The 20,127-nt window shown below is 43.1% G+C and overlaps 1 protein-coding gene across 11 annotated transcripts in view; it reads right to left on the minus strand.

Moving 5' to 3' along the window:
* Nucleotides 1-274: 274 nt before the first annotated feature.
* KLHL13 (kelch like family member 13) overlaps nucleotides 275-20,127 on the minus strand; it is a 133,780-nt gene continuing 113,927 nt past the window's right edge. For all 11 annotated transcript variants that reach the window (XM_075941172.2, XM_075941167.2, XM_075941170.2 and 8 more), the window contains 2 exons: nucleotides 11,700-11,813; nucleotides 275-9,892 (listed from right to left, as the gene is read on the minus strand). In XM_075941172.2, coding sequence (XP_075797287.1) covers nucleotides 9,405-9,892; nucleotides 11,700-11,813 — 602 coding nt within the window. In that variant the 3' untranslated portion in view covers nucleotides 275-9,404. The remainder of the gene's footprint in view (nucleotides 9,893-11,699; nucleotides 11,814-20,127) is intronic.

A 20,127-nucleotide genomic window follows, 5' to 3' on the forward strand; every position in this document is an offset into this window, starting at 1 on the left:
GTATACGACTCTCAGTAGTTTTAGCCACCCCGAGCACGACTGACATGATAACTTGTTAAACTGACCCTTCTGAAACAAAAGTTTCATGAAATATTGAACTGGAAAAATAGGTGTTGCTTTTGCCTGCAAGCACTTGTCAGATACTTCAGAATATATTCTTGTCAAGGAATGTAAGAGTATTACATATTGGCCTAGAAGTCACCTGCCGGGGTTCTTATAGTTACAGACTCTATGCCCGCACAGAGCTTTGCGTAGATGTTTTTGTTTATAGTAATGTTTATAGCAATGATTGGATGTCATTTACAAATACTCTTCACGCAGGATCAACACCGGTAGGGGAAACATTCCCCTGGCCTGTTCAGTAGGGTCAGTCCTGTGACTCAGGATGTTGATTTTATTGTATTGTGCTGCTACCAACGTGCCCCTTTGGATGTTCCACCCAAGTTACGTGAAGCTCACCCCGGCCTTTGCACAGACTTTTCAGGAACAGGAGACTTCACCTGAGGAGTTGGGAGAATGCCCTCCACATCTCCATGCTTGCTGGGATAAATGTTAAGTAACTGTTGAAATGGTTTCGCAATCACGTTCCCCGAATAGCCCCACAGAATCCCTGTGGCACACTGGAAGGCTGTACCAGCAGGTACCGTGCACGTTGGGGACAACTAGATACAGGGGATGATGCACCAGAAATGGGATTGGCTTTAAATGCTTTTAAGAGGATTGCTACGTCCAGCAGGTTGGAGTAGTGCTTTAGGAAATGAATCGCTACGGCAGCTCTACTCTGGGAAGGCTGCCCACATCTGGATTAGCGTGCAAAAGCTTGTTCTCCTTTCGTGTTTTGACACACTGGCCGATTAAGCAAGACGGCAAGATGACCCAACACCAACTCTTCCCCATCCAAGTTCACACAGGCAAAGCAGTGGTCGAAGGAAGCCAGGTTATCCAATGAGCATACGGCCTCCTGAGATTTAGATCACTCGACCCTCTTCCCTACAAGATTAGGTGTAGTCGGACTGTCTCCTCTGATATTCCCCAGCTAACTGTAAAGGCTCTGCCTTCTACAACAGACTTCAAACAGGAGCACTGTTCTGTAGCAGAAATACAAATCTTAGCGATGGGCACTCGGAGGAGCTACAGTAACCAGTTGCTAAGATGAGAAAAAATGCATTTTAGACAAATTAAAATGGCAGGAATACAAGAGAAATATGTCACTGACAACCCAATTAAATGAAATGCAGCATCTGTACAGTCATTGGAAACAATCAGCTATGTAACCTCTTTTACAGGAGCCCACAGGAAACTGCCCCTGCCAGCAAACACAGCTCACCCTGGAACAACCGGAGGGATCAGATGACAGTTCTCGTTAAATAAACTTTCTGCAGCTGCCTAATGCCACCGGAGATGCAGCTGCAAAAATAGGTAGGCCAAGAATGGATGTGTGCGCACCCGTATGTGTGTGTGTGGGGGGTCATGCTGGTGTCTCACACTTGTCTGATGTTTCCATGCCAGCTGTGCCTTTGAGAGGCAAAACTCCCACAGGTGTGCGCAATGGAAATAAAGTGATTTGCACTTGGGCTCAGGTATCCAGTTGTGTCATATCCCGTGCAGTTCAACACAGCAATTGTCCCAAGTGTTATAGATACCGAGAGAAGAGGCACTGACGTACGGGGTTCTTGAGTCTTGTGTCACTGGTGTACTACAGGGATAATTAAAAATAAAATTATTAAGAGGAATTTGTACAACATGGTGAAGATGTAGGCTGCTGAGATTTGCATTGTTATTACTCAGTTATTTACTTAGGTTATAGTTTGGTTATAGTCAGTCCCACATACAGGAGAACCTCAGAGTTACGAACACTAGAGTTACAAACCGACCAGTCCATCACACCCCTCATTTGGAACTGGAAGTACACAATCTGGCAGCAGGAGACTGAGACATACGTGTGCACATGCACGAACGCAAATACAGCACAACATTGTGTGAAACAGAAAATACTGACAAAGGGAAAGCAGTGTTTTTCCTTCTGCATAGTAAAGTTTCAAAGCTGTATGACGTCAATTGTTCAGCTGTGAACTTTTGAAAGAACTAGAACATTTCGTTTAGAGTTATGAACATCTTCCATCTCCAAGGTGTTTGTAACGGAGGGTATTCTGTAAAGTAAGTGTAGTAAAGATGCAAGCTGGGGGGGGGGGTCAATCCTCCACTCTGCCACAGACTTCCTGGGTGACCTTAGGCAAGTCACACAGTCTGCATTTCCTATCTTCAAATAGGGATACTAGTCCTTGGCTTCCCCCCCATACTGTGGAGATAAATATAGGACTACCATAATACAGCTCTATTAGTAGCTATATACAGACCAACGGGATTGTGTGTGTAAGCCATATTATGGAGCAAGTTTTCACCACAGGATTCTCAACCTAGCGGTCTGAACTTTAAAACGTGAACTGATGTAACAAACAGCATAGCACTCAACGCAGCTAAGCCGCACTGGAAACTTGGTATCGAACCCGCTTGGTTATGGCATGCCCACGGGATATTTTAAATAACCTCATCTTAAGGACGAGTGGTTGTGTGGCACCTTAGAGACTGACCAAAATAAATAGAATCATGAGCTTTCCAAAGAGAATTCTATGTATTTTGGCTTGTCTCTAAGGTGCCACAGGACCACTCAGTTTTTAAAGCTACAGACTAATGCGGCGACACCTCAGATACTTCTCATCTTGAGGGATGCACACACTTGTTGGCCAGATTTTTCAAAAGTCCCTCATGTTACATCCCAGCGTGAAAACTTACATGTATCTACTAACAGGACTATATTGCTGTGGTGATGTATTTATCCTCACAGCATCGGGGAAGGAAAATAAACCTGACACACCACCAACTGGGACTGAGGTTTACAAAGTGCAGGTGAACGCCTCCCTCTGAAAACCAGATCCTTTAATACATGTCAAGTTGGACATCCAAATCTGCTAGCTGCTTGTCAGTATCTTGGTCACGATAGTCGCCATCATCTGTCTGTTAACAGAGGAACGCTTCTGGAGTGTTTATAGAGCTGCTTATATCTACAGGACACCTGCAGTGAGGATGCTCTTCCAAAGAGGGTTGGCATGCTTGCCCAAGCAACCCTCGCTATACTACATTGCAGGAACTTTTCTTTGAAGTAAGCAGACACATGGAGGTTTCTGACAACTCTAGATCGGAAAGGAGCAACTGCAGCTTCAAGGCTGGCCACAGATTGGAAAGAGGCACAGCTAAAATTGGAGAAACAAAAAGCAGCAACAGCTTCAACAGGACCCCAAGTCAAGGACCAGAGCAGCCATATGTCTAATCGAAGGGTCAACTTCATTCCAGGCCTAGCGTGCAGACTGACAGCAAGTCTCCCAGCTCGGGCACCCAGACATGATCTAGAGTGCTGAAATTTGCAGTGTTGACATGGCAGCTTGGGCTAAGATTCAAAGCACAAGCCCGTCAGGGTCCATACTTGGGTGCAAGCCCATGTCGGCACCTGGCATCGCTCAGGTTCACACTGCTATTTGTAGCACGCTAACTCTCACAGAGCTAGCGTGTGACTGCTTGGGCAGGGAGGCATGCCCCTCGATGAGGTATAAATTAACCAGCAACTTTCCCAGGCAACAAGCGCTTCCACCCCCTGAAAATGTACCAACAGCCTTGTTATCTAACCCCTTCACAAGGGCCCTTTGTTCATTCCTACTATAGGCAGCATCTTCACAAACAAGAAACTAGACAAGACGTCCTGTTGAAGATGGAAACTGGAGGCTACTGGGGCATTCTCCATGGTACACCAGAAGCAGTGGGCGCAGTGGAAGGCAGACTGAAGATGGGGGCTGCACGGTAAGGTATGACGTTCACTTAACCTAGCTGATGGATGAAATGAACCAAAACATCATCCTACTGAGTGCCCTTCACTGGAGGACTCAGGGCAGTTTACAGCCATTAGGCCTCAGAAGACTCGCAGCCGGTGGCTGATAGGACCTCTAGCTTACAGCAGGGTTAAAGAGATCCTGGACGATTAAATGCCAACGGTCACCTGGTGAGTCAGGGGCAGACAAGCAGAAAAGGTCAGATTCCTGCATGAGGCTCACTTTTCCATCGCTATGCTGGTTCTGCAGTACTGACCAGAATTCCCTCACACGTGAGGAAAGAATTTTGTTACGTGCCCCAATATGGTGCACATCATTTCATGTGACAGGGCTGGGGCAGAAGGCTGGAGAGTGGAGGGGTGAGGCTCTAGCTAGGGGTGTGGGTTCTGGGATGCAGACTGCCCTGGGGGGTATGGCAAGAAGAGAGAGAGGACTTCTCCCAGCTCTCTGCCCCACCCCCTTCCACAGTAACACCTGGGCTGGGAGGATAGGCACCTCTCCCCCAGATGTCAGTGGTTGGGTTGGGGTCAGCATGTGTCTCCTCACTGTGGCCGGTGTGGGCTGGTATGGGGGCAGAGAGAGGGGACAGGAACCTCTTCCTGCTGCAGCCCTGAGCGCCTGTGCAGAACTTAATAGGCTGTTGCATGGCTGTGCAGCTTAGCAGGAACTTAGGTACAGACATGAGTAGGAAATGCATTTTTGTCACCAAGGTAACTATACACTCCAGATTTTTTCCTTATGAATAAAAATGTTGTATTTTTACGAAGGTGTTTTCTGATCACAGCTACATTTAAGAAACGATCATTCTCCTGCATTTTCAGATAAACTAAGCAAATAGAAACTATAATTAACTACAGTGCTTAATTAAACATGCAGTAAAGTGCTTTCAAACGTAAGCACTGTCTACAGCAGGCCTGATTCTTGCAGAGGTGCGACATCTCCGGAAAGGGGAGAGCATACATCAAGTGAATGCTTTAAGTATGATTGACTCAGCAAGGTGCAAGCCAGTGGAGTTCTAAGACTCGGTATTTTTCCTGCAATAAGATCAGCAAATATCAACTTTTGAATACTCAATGTTGAATCAAGACCGCTTGTTTTACACAGCTGACTTCCAAGTCCTGAAAGTTGTGATTGGAAAGTTAAAGCATCTGATCCTAAGTTTATTCTTATGAAAACTGTGAGATGTTACTTATCAGTAGTGGTGCATTTTGCCCTTCAGTCCTTCCCACATTACGCAAGTCTTGACAAATTTTGGTGCAGCTTCCAGAAACAGAAGATGGAAAAGTATTAAGAGAACGATGAATTTAGGTTAGGTCTGTTTTAACTCAGAAAACAAAGCAGACTAATTTGGATACAGGTTAACCTCTCCAAGCAGAGAGCATTTCTCATATGAAGTCAGTCATCAGGCTTGAACAAAGATGACATCAGTGGCCTAGGGGATGCCTATTTAGAACAAGGTGGGAAGAAGAGTTTGATGAATGTGTGTGTCGTGGTCTGAACACCAAAAGGCTGGGTCCTATAAAGACTTCAATGCCATCATTCCTCGCTAGCAGCAGCAGGAGAGACTCCTCGATCTCAACTAAGAGAAATGCACCAAAAGGATCACCAGTAACTGTTAACAGGTACAGCTATGCAGGACTCCTTAGAAATAGGTTACTAGAAATTACGGACAGTGAGGAGTAAAATCAACTGAACTTTTTGAAGTCATGGAACTACTTCATTATCTTCAGTCTTTTAGCATCAACTACCACAGAGTATTTTTATACAGTGTCTGTCCATTTCATGACATGTTCCAAGATCAGGAGTACCTTTCTGCCTTGGATGGTCTCCACACAAGACCATCCCTCTCAAATTTAGGCCAGGAATCTATACCTCACTCATCAATGGGGTATTGTACTGCTTCACCTTAGGGTGAGGTTCACCATGCAATCCCATTGAACAGTGAGAACAGTGTCTAGACCAGCAGAGCCAGAACTACCACAATGCAACATCCCACCCACCAGTCAAATCAAAACACTGGAGTTCTCTCCTCCATTTCCCAGACAAGATGGGAGATTTTCTATTTTTGCTGCAGGAAAGCTATGACTAAGACAAGATTCCTCCATTTTGTCCTGTGAAAAGCGAGCAATTCAGAGCCACTAATCTCCAGCAACAGGGGAGTGGGGTGGAGGTGGGGGAATCAGCCAATGAAAATTCTGTCTTCAGCAGTCCCAAGTTGCACACTTGCAGCTGACTTAGGGCCAGAATATCGACTTCAGTACAGGATTCCACAGGGAACACCTGTAATACAGGAGCACTGAGGGGAACTGATCCTGTTGCCTTATTATGTAGGAAGAGAGCAGCAACTTCAAACAGCTGGATTTACCGTAAGGCTGTTGTCCTCCTTGTGTATAGTGCTTTGGAATTGTCAAGCCTGCAAGTCAAACACGTGGCATCAGAGAAAGTCACAACACTCTTCAGATCAGGTGTAAATGGACAAAAGTAACAGCTGCTAGGAATGCTGTTTGGGAACCAAGACAGGGCAGTCCAGCTGGACAGTGAGATTACAAACTGCCTTAATGGCTGGAAGACAGACCTCTGGCTTTTGAGGGTTAGAGATTACCACGGCTCTTCCAGCTGTCCCCTTAATATCCCATGCGTCTTGCTCAGGGTACGTGCCAGCTTTGCATTCAGTTACTCTTCTCACTTTGGTACTACAACTGGAAGGTGTTACCTTTAACGTTTGGTATAAAAGGAGTTGGGCAGCACCTGTGTACTGTGAGCACTGAACACCATGACAGCTCACAATCACTCCTCGAAAGCGGCCTCAGAAGTGGAGGATTGACAGCCTTCTCCTGGAACTAGCTTCCCATAATTCCTTGTAGAGTCACAGACTGAGGCTCTTGCCAGCTATCGTGCAAAGAGACGCAATCAATTCTCTGGTTATTCAATAGCACGGCAGCACAAAAGAAAAACTATTTGCCATCTTCATCGAATCTTTGAGATTTATTTTTAATCCTAGCGAACAGACCTGAAAAGATTGCACCGTGTGGTGGAATTGTTTAGCCTTAAAAATACCAGGAAAAGAATCCAAAAGGAGAAGCATTTCATTTAGACACAAGTCTAATCCATTATTCTACAGACACCCAGCACTACTGCAGAAATTCAAAACAAGCATTTAAGGAGTATAACTTTCTGTCATGAAAAAGGCAGAAGCTGAAAGTTGCTGTGTTCCAGTTACCTAGCTGTTCTCAGACAGGAAAGCGGCTCGACTTCCTTTGGAGGATGTCTTCCTGAAGCTTTGAAGAGGGTCTTTCTGTCATGAGCATCTTCAGAATGCAGAGCATTAGGGCGAAGTTCCAACTCTCAACAAGTGGCCCAAGGATTCAGAGATCAAACCTATTTTTGAATCATCCAATATGATTTGCAGTCTCCCGTTCTAGGAAGAGGATTACCTTTATAGTCCAAACTCAAGTAAAAATGATACAATCATATGTTGTTGGCATTCAAACTAAATATGTTAAATACCTACATAAGTGACAGCAATATTTTCGCCTCTCTTTCCTATGAGTGGAACAAAAAATATCTTGTATCTATGCTTATTTAATCTTGGATAGGTCAAATATTTTGCAAGAGTATTCAATCTTCCATTCCTATGCAGAATAATCTCTGGTAACTCAACATATACCAGTGCAGAGTTCAAACACATTTTTAGGAAGAACCACTTCTTTAAAAGTAAAACGTTAAAATATTAAACCTGTGATAAAAGTCTCTAGCATAATGAGTGAAGGACACTTCCAATTAAATGCCATCAGAGAGAAACAAACACTAGCCATTAGAAGATGAGGTTGAAACCCAATATTGTTTTAGTGGGAAAACATGCTACTAAAACTTAATATTGTAACTGGAAATAAGATACCATAATAAAATAAGTTAAATAATGTAAATACCCATCTCCAGATATCTGCTAAAGCAATTAATACAAATTCTTGTGCTTTTTACGATGGAAAGAAACACTGTAACGAGGACACTGGGTTTAGATCATCAAAAGTGACTAACATCTGTGATTATCTGCCCTGTATTTTAGTTTCATTTGATTTAAAACCAGAACTTTTAAAAAAACATTAAGAAGCAAATTACTGTGTTAGAACCAATAAAGATCATTTGTACTGCAGAACATTTAAATATTAGCTCACTATGCACAATTGTTCAGACATCATTTCCATATTTTCCATCCTTAAAATTACAATAGACAAGTATGTCCAAAACAGTTCCTTGAAAGTAGGTCAAAGTGCCCATCTGAGACCATTTGTGCATTGGTTTCCTAGCAAATTAATCTACCCACACAGATATACACAACATGTTGCCCTGGTAACGGTGAGGCTGAGGCAGAAAATCCAAACAACATTAATGAGGTATCTTAGGCTGAATAATTGCAGTTTAAAGTTTTATTGAACAAAAGAAGGTAAAACATGGTAGTCTGAGTTCACTGAGCAAAAAGCAGCTCTCCTGCCGAAGCTGCACTTTGTGCTAAATAACCTTATTAACTGAGACTATACAGAGGACATGGAATATGTACGTTCTCAACGGCAAAGGAGAAAGGTCAGATTCAGTTTGATCTGAAAGAACAACGTGGTCAAATTCAGTGGCTTGAATTAATATTTCTAGCCCTTATCTATATAGCTCAGTGCAGGCATACAACAGGTCATACAACTGTACTGAATTCCCCTTTATTAATAGCTTATGCTCCCTTAGAAGTGGAAGCAGATTCCTGGAAGGGGGAGAGGGAGAAGAGACCGCAAATTAAAAACTCAAACATTTTAATCTTCTGTTTACAGTGTCACTTCATTGAGGCGGGGGGGAAAAAAATCAATATATGTTATTAAAAAACATTGGGCCAACACAGGGTCCACCTCTTGTACAATATTTTTTACATTATTTGATTTCTCCTATATGCTTAAGAAACTCCATATGCTCTTAAAGCACCCGCCCACCCAGCTGGGCAGGCAGAGAGATATGTCAAAAATACTCTGTGAAAACAGGGAGGTAGCTCATGCCTGCTTGGCAACCTTTCAATGTAGTCCACGTGGGTGTAGGCTGCCTCCCTTTAAAATCTGCAATCAAAGATGAAAGGAAGAAAGACTTTCAAATATGAGGGTTAGTGAACACAATTACATGTTCACTACAACCTCTTCCAAATTTGACTGACTGGGCTTCCTAATGTAAGTTGTAAGGTACCTCACACCCGATACACAACATTAAAACGTACCTAATTCATATTTGTTATAGACAAGATCTTGATTCTCATTTGTTAAAGATTTGGCTCGAGTATATTTTTCCATATTCTTTGTTAACCATTCGACAAACATTCCAGGCCAAATAAACAGCACAAGTAAAGTCAAAGTCTTTTTTTTCTCCTCTCTCATTAACTGTACCAATTGCTGTAGGCTAAGCCCAACAGATGCTACTGAAGAAAAATGAGACACTCCATGATGCAGTGCAAAGGTATTATCACAACACCGTTAAGTCAAAGGATTTTTTTTTTTAAGGTGCTGAAAGAGGTGACTCTCTAGAAGGTGACCCTGTGTTATCTTCTGGTGGGAAAACTGTAAGAGTGCAGGCTCGGATGCCACCAAGGGATTCTGGGAGGTCAAAGACCTTGTGCCACTCATCCTTTTCCGGGTCATATTTCTGGACTATTTCCACCATACAACGATTATTCCAAGAGTACCCTCCAACAACATAGATTTTATTTTCGAAGACAGCAACCCCGACATCACTTTGCCCACGCAACATAGCAGCAATTGGAGTCCACTGGTCTAGTGTTGGTGAATAATATTCACAGCTTAGAACGTCATCATAATCGCTCGTGCCTCTGAAGTGATTTCCACCAATAACATAAAGCTTGTCTCCAACAGTACACATGCAGTGCAGCCCTCTGACTGTCGTCATCGGAGCCTTCTGAGTCCACTTGTCCGTGTCGGGGTCAAAGCACATCAGTTCTTTTTGGAAAGTATCATGGGTAATCCCACCTACAGAAAAAAGGAAATCAAAGTAATATTGGCCTCGGGGTAAACAAAAGTCATGGCAAAGACGTAATAGTATTTCAACTAATTCTAGCCATTCCCCAGACTACTGGACCGCTTTCAGGAGGCTGATTGGTCTGGCCAATTTTTACCATGTGTAAAATTTTAGTTTGTACTGAACCAGGCAAATATCTAGATGACGATACATCTCCTGGAAGACCTCTGTGTACCTCCAGGGGTACAGGAATACCTGGCTGAGAAACACAGCCGAAGGATACACCAATGGGAAACCAGAACCATCTGTGTAGTGCGCACACACATCTCCACACTGTGGCACCTGCATTAATAAGGACACTCCCCGAGTGTGGCCACACCTGGGAATCCTGGGGAACGGCTCAATTGAGCAGGTAGCACAGTACCTGTTTGTATTCTCTTTTCTGCACAAACTCCAGGTAGCCATAGATGGCTCCATCTATATCTTGGCTATTCCTCATTATGGAACACTAGTTTCCATCTCTTCCCTGCCACAACTTGGGCTCTGTGAAAAGGATTCTGCAGGGTCCTGGGGAAGGGAGGGTACCGTTCCTGGGATTTGCACCGGTCCCCTACCTCAGATCTAGTGAAATAGACATGTGCGAAGGCCTCCCTCTAGTTGTGGATTTGAAAGAAGCAACTTGGCTCTGATTAATCAGCCACTGACTCTCTTGAAAGCAAGAACACAGTTGCATTCATTTCCCATTTTACACTTTCTGGCTTGGCAAGCTTTCTGCCACTTGTGTTTATTTCAAGGGCTTGGAGCCAAAGAACCAGCAACAGTTCTGAGAAAAGTCAGCACGTACTCCCTTCTCAATCCCAACTGGTCAGACTACTATTAAGTAGTGCCAATTAACGTCTTTCACCTGTTCGGTAGTGACAGATAATTGGCCAAGTGACATCTGAAGTCTGCACACAATGGTTAGAGTGAGGGTAGACTATATCCTGGGTGCAATGCATGCATTTCAACTGCACTATTGCTATAAAAAGGAAGCATCCTTCTCTGAGGTCAGTGGAAATCCTGAGCCAAAAGTTATTTGGAACAAGCAGGAGGCAAAAATGTGGACCCGGGGCCTATAACATGCCATTACTCACGAAAAGCATGGGAGGGCAGAGTAGGGCAGGCAGCACAATGTATTGACTGGTCATGGAATTCCCTTCAAAGGAGAACAATTCTCTGGGAGACTGGAGAACTTGCTCTCTCAGGATAACTATGGCTCCTGGCTTGAACAGCATTCATCGCATTATTTGCCTTTCAGAGGCTCAGAACCAAAGTTACAGCAATACAGAAATAGCGAAGCCACCACACTCACACTGCGGTTAGCCTTCAAATCCTTCCAACTTTGTCTTATACAAGTAGATAAACTTATCTCTGTATCTGGAGCATTAGCTAACCTTTCCAATCCTTAGGTAACTATTTATCGGAGGTCAAAATGACAACTTCCGCATGACCAAGCTACATAGATGTTTGTGTTCAGAAAATGCAGGACTCAGGAGTTAAAACGCAGTAGAGAGTACTAACCATCTCAGATTTGCAAAGTAAGTATCTATCAACAGTGGTATTTTTATCTAAAATGGTTCTTTCAGCGATTTAGCAAGTATATGTTATTTGACTAACTTTGTATGAAGTGATGAGTCACTGCTTGAAACAGATGTTTTATATCTAAAGCAAGAACAATTCTTTTCATCTTCCTCACCCTCTGGAGTAAGAACAAAAAGACATAGTCCATATGCATTATATGCGGTGGATTTTCTTTGTCAACTTAGAAGAACTATTTACCTGAAATATACATTAATCCCCCATACACCGTTCCAGCATGACCATAGTGGGGCTCGTTCATTTTTGCAACATAACTCCATTCATTCATTCTTGGGTTGTAACATTCCACTGTGGCTGTTAAAAAAAGAAAGAGTCCTGGAATGTAATATGATCATTTGATTGAGTGCAGCAGTAGTGAAATTAAAAACAAACACCACCAGTGATGTTATTTGTATAGGAACATTTCAGAGAGATGTTCGGATTCTCTGTGAAGTTAAGACCTCCTTAAAAGGCATATAAGCGTGCTATCCTCACAGGAGCAGAAGAAAAAACTCTTTCGCAATTGATTCCTTTGGGTTTACATTCAATGCCGTACCTGCTTAGCCTGTCTTACCTTTTGTTTATCTTCTGTATACATAGTGGGGTGCTTAAAAAGGGAAAATAAAAATAGGTATATCTGCTTTTCTAATCCTCCTTCTCATCCATCTTCTCCAGCATCTACTGCAAACTGATATTGAGCAAACTTTAAACATGTACAAGATGACGAAAGCATTAGGCAGTCAAAAAGACCTACGTAAGTCACATTGCTTTAGACATGTCCCACCCAGACACATGGATAAAGACACAGCTTGCGTTCCACCTACTGCATTAGAATCCCACTACGCTACACAAAAGATTTCCTGAAAGGACTGCTGACACACGTTCTTTATCTAGGAATAGGATACCAGCTTTTGAAGTGACTGCTATTGACTGCACATAAAGCACCCAAGTAGTACATAATTCACAGGGCTCGACAAATAATACAATCTACTTGCCACGGGCGAGTAGATTGCAACCCGGAAGAGCCGGGTTCGGGTGATCTGCGCATGCACAGATCGCCGGACAGCGCGGCTGGTGAGCAGGGCTCGCCACAGTTTGGTGAGCCCTGATAATTCACACAAAAGGCTACAAGTCTTGTCCAAATTGCTTGCAGGAGCTAAGCCCACTGTGACAGTTCACCCTCCACCCATGCTTTATGAAATGGACTTATGGACAAAAATGCACATAACTCAAAGGTGCTTTGAGCAAATTCTCTCTTGTAACCTGTCAATTTTCATGTCAATCCACTGGATCTGTTTATCTTATTTTGGTGTATCACTCCGGTGTGCAAAATTAGACATGGAGTCGGGAACACTTTTATGATTTTTAAATGTATATATGGAAAGCCATCAAGGGTAATTCCAAGGCTGGGATGCACCAGTGGCTGGGCAGTCATATGCAAATAGCCTCTTGTTCTGAAGTCTTAGCAGTGGTTGTGGGGAGTGGCCAGGTGACTCCCCTACGCAATAAGGGAATTCTTTAAAAACAGGACGGAAGGAGGCTTTCGCTGGATGGACACGCCTAAGGAGGATGAAGCAGAGATGCCAGGGGAAGTGGAAGTTTCCCTGGCTTGAAGTTTCCCTGGCTTGAAGGTGCAGCTGGGACAGAAACAGTTGGAGGGTGAGTTTATAATACGTGTGCGCTGAGGATTTTAGGGTTAGAATTAGCTAAGCCTTTTTTATTACTTTTGATTGGTAATCTACTTGGCTCTGCCTGTTCTCACTTTTTAGCACGCCAGTCCGACTGCTTGTACAGGCAGTCCCCGGGTTACATACAAGATAGGGACTATAGGTTTGTTCTTAAGTTGAATTTGTATGTAAGTCAGAACTGGCTCCAGATTCAGCTGCTGCCACTGAAACTGACCAGGGGCTGACTACAGGAAGCCGGAGGCAGAGTTGCTCTGCCCCCAGCTTCCTGGAATCAGCCTGATCAGTTTCAACAGCTGCTGAATCTGGAGCCTGGGACAGAACAGCTGGGGCGCTGCCCGGTAGGTTCCCACAGGACCAACCCAGCAGCACCCCAGCTGCTCTACCCGAGGCGTCCCGCAACAAAAGCCTGTCTCCCTGGGGTGCCGAGGGGAGTCCCCCCCCAGCACACCAGGGAGACCTGAGCAAAGCCGCACAGGCGGCAGGAGTCCCGCTGCCTGGGCGGCTTTGCTCTCGGGCAAACGAGCAAAGCCGCCTAGGCGGCGGCTTTGCTCAGGTGTCACTGGTCTACTGGGGGGGGTCCAGCGGCTTCGCTGGACCCCCCCAGCAGACCAGCGAGAAGCTTTTCCTCGCCCCGGAGGACACGGGCGGGGACCTGCCGCCCGTGAGCTGCGGGGCAAGAAAAGCCCCGTTCGTAAGCACGGATCCGACATAAGTCGGATCCGCGTAAGTCGGGGACTGCCTGTACGTAATAAAATCACTTTTCCTTACTATCAAGCCCAGTGTAAGTAACTGTTCCCTGGGGGAGCGACCAGTGCTCACATTCCCGTTCATTGTTAAAGGGGGCTCTCCTAAGTAATTCACCTGGGGGATTTGATCCCCTTCGGGGAGTGGTATCTCAGGGGCCCAAATCTGCACTCTCCTTGGACCTGAAGAGACTCAGTGTCTGTACTGCTTCTCGGGGAGCGGGGGGGAGACGGGGACAGTGATCTCAGCTCGCTGCTTTGACTGGGAAGACCAGGGAGCTGGCCCAGCAGGGCCGGGCAGTGAGGAGCCCCAGAAAGTAGGAAGGCGAGTGGCAGTGTCAGCATCCCAGGAGGCGCCCTCAAGGGATTGCCTGTGACCCCACCCCATCACACCCACAAAGAGAATGGTGGGTATCATCAGGACTCTGCTCGTACAATTTTATTTGAAAGACTAAGGCCTGGGGTAGATAAAAAACCAATGAAGTTTTAATTTTAAACCTATTTAATAAAATGTTTTAATTCTTAAAAAGAAAATGTATTTAAAATTAAAATGGAGATGACCTGTGTTAAGGCCTAAGCTTAATAAGCTACCGCAAGGTAATGCAAGTAAAAATATTCAAGCAGTACATTTTGTTGCTCAAGTTTTAAAGAAACTTCCATCAGTTCACTGCAAGTCACTGGCTAAGCACCTAGAATCAGACTCTGTTGAAGCAACAAACAAGCTAGTGAGAGCAACAGCCTCATCTGACTCATCTTAATTCATTCAACTAGTTCAGTTCAATTAAGAGTTCGTTCAAAGTTGAAAAGCCAACTGAAGAAGCATGAAAGCTTGTTTCCCTGTTACTATCTATGAATAAAAATGAGGCGAGAAGAGGAGTTCAACTAGCTCTAAAATCCTTAATGACATGGTCACCATAAACAATGTCAGTAATTATTAATAATACTTGCCTTGCTTAATGAATCAGCTTTAATGGCAAAACATTTTCATAAACTCACTTTTTACCTTGTATATCCCAGCATTATTTAGGATAATTTTATTTACATAATATACTTTGAAATTGAGTTACAATGCACAGAAATATTAATTTCCATCCAAATGCAGTTTGCCGCATCATGAGTAAAAAAGTCTATCTAGGAATAAGAAATGCATTATTCACGGTTTTCTAACAGTAAAAATTAAGACTGAATAAATATGTATCAAGTTATACAACTGCTATATTGTGGAATCTCCATCTCTGGCGATATTTAAGAGCGGGTTGGACAGACACCTGTCAGGGATGGTCTACTCTAGACAGTGCTTGGTCCTGCCATGAGGGCAGGGGACTGGACTTGATGACCTCTTAAGGTCCCTTCTGGTCCTAGTGTTCTAGGATTCTAAAAACAAATCAAGCCCCAGAACTGGTGGAAGCCACTAGCAAAGCATCTGGATCCAGATTTTCTTAAATCTGACACGCTAAATCAGCTTGAGAGCAGAAGCCTTGCTGGCAGATTAAGGGGAATATTTTCATTTCAGTTCAACGATTTGTTCATTCAAAGCTTCAAGAGGAAGCTGAAAAAACGCAGAGCAGCTTGTTTTTCTTCTTCCAACCTACGAAGTCTACTAGTTCTAAAACCTGGAAGGACTTGGGGACAAGAAACCATCACTGATTCGCTAATGGTAGCAAAGTCCTCTAATTAATACATCAGTTTTAAATGCAAAACGTGTTTTGATAATTTTTTGATCAACTTTTTGCCTATGTATCTGGGACATTCAAGGTAGTTTTATTTAATTAAAAATCACTGCATAATACTGCTTTTTAACTTGTGCTTGAATTTCCATCCAAATAGAACTTAACATGATACACAAGTAAAAAAATTATTTGCTGTTTTCTAGCATAATAAAATGTAAAAATTAAGGCTCTAAATAAAGGAATTAAGCTACATAAATGCTGAAATAAAAGTGTATACATAACCTGTCTCTGGTTTCCAAAAAAGCAGCACCAAATTTAGCAGAAGGCTATACTTAGTTGCAATTCATCATGTTTAGATGGTTATCCCTGGCAAGAATCGTCTTTCTTTAGAAAATTAATTACAAATGCAAAATGTAATTAAAATTGATTATTTAAAGCAAGGTTTATTGCTCGTGGATTTAAATCCACCCTGTTAGTTTGATTATTTATATCCTGGTAGTGGATCAACACTATCAATTTCATGAACCCAGCAACGTGAACATATGGAGAGTGTGTGAAGTTCTCCTGGTATTTCTTGGTATCTTGGAAATAAAAATCTGCAAGAAGCAAAAGCCATGATGTGGTCGGAGCACCTCCGCCACCGCCCCCAATGCCACATCACTGAGGCTCTACCAGTGACCAAAAATTATCTGATGGCCACTCCATTCTTCTGTCTCCAATGCACCAGGTAGCCAGTCATCCCATACGCACAGTGGGACGAGGGACAGAGGATACAGCATGCAGCAACTCATGTACAATCTTATGGCTCATACCAACTTAGAACAGAATTGCCTATTTGAGAATGGAGCACGGTCAGTTCCAGAAGCCTGACTTTTTGAACTCATAGAATCACAGAGCTGGAAAAGACCTCAGAAGGTCATCAAGTCCTGCCCCCTGCTCTAGGCAGGACCAATCCCATCTCAATCAACCCGGCCAGGGCTTTGTCAAGCCGAGACTTAAACACCTCTAGGGATGGAAACTCCACTAGTTCCCTAGGTAACCCATTCCAGTGCTTCACCACCCTCCTAGTGAAATAGTTTTTCCTAATATCCAACCTGGACCTTTCCCACCACAACTTGAGACCATTGCTCCTTGTTCTGTCATCCGTCACCACTGAGAACAGCCTCTCTCCATCCTCTTTGGAACCTCCCTTCAGGAAGCTGAAGGCTGCTCTCAAATTCCCCCTCGCTCTTCGCTTCTGCAGACTAAACAGACCCAACTCCCGCAGCCTCTCCTCATAGGTCATACTGAAATGAACACTGTCAACATGAAGTCCATTGTTCTGATGGAAAAAATCGCGTGGATTCTACACTCACAATTAACTTCTCTGAGTTTTAGTAATTTTAGAAGTTAGCTACTTCTCTGCATTTTTTACATTGCCTATAGTCAGTTTCGATTTTCTGTGAACAGTGTCAGCTTCTCCCTACATAACAAGGCTTACATAAAACCTCAACAAGGCATCAGAATTTTTTTTTTTAAACTATTACAGCACATGCTATTTAAAGGGGCTTGTCAAAAAACAGCGTTTTTTAAAAAACAAGTTAGTGTATCAACTCCCCTCCCCGAGCAAGAGAACATTCTCTCAAACAGCTGTAGTGTATACCATACACGAGAGAGTAAGACTCTTAAATATAAGTTTAACAACTAGTCTGGTCCACAGATGGATAAACTTCCTTCCCCTCTCTCCAATGCTTACGTGATCTCTTAAGGTTTTGCTATACTGGACCAGAGGAAAGGCCCAGAAATACCTACTTCGAAAGGCACACCTGGAATGGGCCCAAATTATGCAACTGGTTTTATTTTCACATAGCCCCCAGGAGCATCAGTTGAGTATGTAAACATGGAGCAGTTTTGTCCCCAAAGTTTCTATGAGTCTGGAGATGGATTACCCTAGTAGATCTGTATTATAGGAGCACCCAGTGCATGTCTACTGTGCATCTGGGAATGAGAGCCCCAGCCCAAAGCAACAGTTGGTCACCTGGACTCATGCGAGCATGCTAAAAATAGCTGTGTAGACAATGAAGTGAAGACTACAGTTCTTGCTCTCAAGTATATGGGTTTATGTGAGCCTGAGGAAGTCATCTCTCTCCCAAGTCAAACCAGAGACATGGCTTATTTTTAGCACATGCTTAGACCTCCAAATCCATGGATATCTGCTTTATAGCCACAGGTATCTTCAGAAATGGATGCAGATATTTGTGGCTCATTTGTGCAGCTCCAGATGTGGTATAAAATTGTATCTCCATGAAGGGCTCTACTCATGCTCTGCTAGCACAAGTCTGTGGTCCCGGGCTGGAAGGCTCATCTTAGACACACTGTAGACATACTGTTCCCTATTGCTCCCGTACGCAGACATTTCAGTACTGAGAAACCAACGTCTTTGTTCCTCCATCCTGTCAAAGGAGAGTGTATGGCTGGTTCTAAAAAAACTGCTGCATCTTTTTCACAATACAGCATCGTGATGGATTCCTTATACATACTGTTACTCTCCCTATTTGCAGGCTGAACAGATGTCTCATAGCATTCTCCCTCTATTTGACTTATGCTCACAGACTGACCATTCCCATGCTGGTGAATTATTTTGTTTTTGTATGGATCTCTTGCATTAACTAAGCCTCAACTGAAATTTCAATGAAAATCCAATAGTCTCTGCCCCCTGTGTGTTGTATCATGACTTGATACCAACACAAGATGTTGTTTCATAAAAGAGTACTTTCCTTTGTGTACAGAAGGTCCCACTCACAAGGCTACATATAAAACTAGCTATTGGAGAACCTGGACTCCGGAGTTTTGGATACGCTGAGACCATCGAAACTTCAGGATGTTTAACCTTTATCTCCACCCCAGCCCTACTCAGGCCAGATGAATCTCACAATAAAACAATCCTATCTCCCAACACCGATTTATATTCCAAGAAAGAAGCCTCCTTTCAAAATACCCACATTTACTGCAATGGGAGATGATCTATATGCTCTGATCCCTCAGGCTTTCCTCCAAGGCACTTCCCAGTTTGTCATCCACACCTTTCTTTAAGAGTCTTCCTTTTCTCGGTCACCTCCTCTGTTTGTTTAGGCAGACTAGCTCCCTGTAGCCTCCTTCTTTGACCCTGGGTTCCCTTCTGTATCCATTAGCAACTCCACGTAACTAGCCAAATCTAACTTCCACACACGACTTGAATAAATTAGATGTAAAACTGTCCATAGCCTTGGACTTCTGATGTTTTTGAAAATGAAGCCTTGAAGAAACACATTACAGTTTTAGAATAAATGGGATAATTTGAGGTCTTCGCCAGATTCCAATTCTGATCACCTCCCTTGGAGGGCTTCAAAGGGGTACTATTAGTCATTGTTAAATTACTCTTATCGCTAATGAAACACGGACATTTTTATGGTGGAAAATAATACTATACAGTTCTGATAAGTTTAAAATATTTGAGAAATGTTTTGGGTACCTTGGCTGAAGGGTCCCATAGAAGTATCACTTACTATTGATTGAAAGAGACTTATTTATTTTAATAACTTTGACCCTTCCTGTTATGCCTGAAGTGGATGGTAAATTAATCAGTATAAAAGAATTTACTAGAGATTATCTAAATTTAGATAACGAATACTGACATACAATCTCCTTGGAAAGTTGCATTTGATTGTTCAGAAATTCATATCACATACAATAACTAACAAGTTGAAATCAGTTTGAATCCAAGAGGGCAAATCCCATAATAGTTATCCAACAACATTTTGTATTTAAAGTTAGGATTTTTTTTTTATTTGGAGCGGTGAAAGAGCTGAACGGTTTTTTGTATCTTTACCCTGCCAGTTTTTAGGATGGAAAAAATAAGTGAAACGAGTTGCATAGCAATGGATAGGAAGAAAAACAATATTTCAGTATTGAAATCAAAACCCTACGCAGCCAGAATAACTGACATTTATACAGAGCTCCTCATGCCAACAGACTAAAAGCACTTTGCCAGCTCCACATGGACGTTACCAGTTTAACTTGTGTGGAGGTTCTGTTCAACACAATATTCCTTCATTTCCTGTCTTAGACTGCAGGGAAATCTTTGGTCACAATGTTACCACTTGAAATAGGTTTAGTGCTCTCCCTAAATTCAACCCCTGGTTTACAGATAAAACTGCATGACTAACCGAAGATGTGATTTGATACGGATTTAGTTAAACTGCTGCAACTTGGTGTATTGACACTGATAGTCTCTTGTATGGCCAATCTAATCAGTGTCTTAAATCAACTCAAATCACTACATTGCAGTCAGGAAAAGTATCAGACTGATTAGATGCTTAGGCTGTTTATACAGCACACTTTGGAGAGAGACAACTCTTTCATCTAAAGATTTTGTCATGGCACCGTGCATGCAAAAAGTACTAAAAAAACCTCTGAACATTTGTCCTCAAGGTCAACTGGATTCATCAACAGACAATGCACAGAATCCCCTAGGCCCATCACCTACAAGGTATATGTGCTGGCTGCTTCT

Source organism: Pelodiscus sinensis, chromosome 13 (assembly GCF_052426305.1).
Source record: "Pelodiscus sinensis isolate ZL-2025 chromosome 13, ASM5242630v1, whole genome shotgun sequence".
In the NCBI taxonomy this organism is placed as follows: Eukaryota; Metazoa; Chordata; order Testudines; family Trionychidae; genus Pelodiscus; species Pelodiscus sinensis.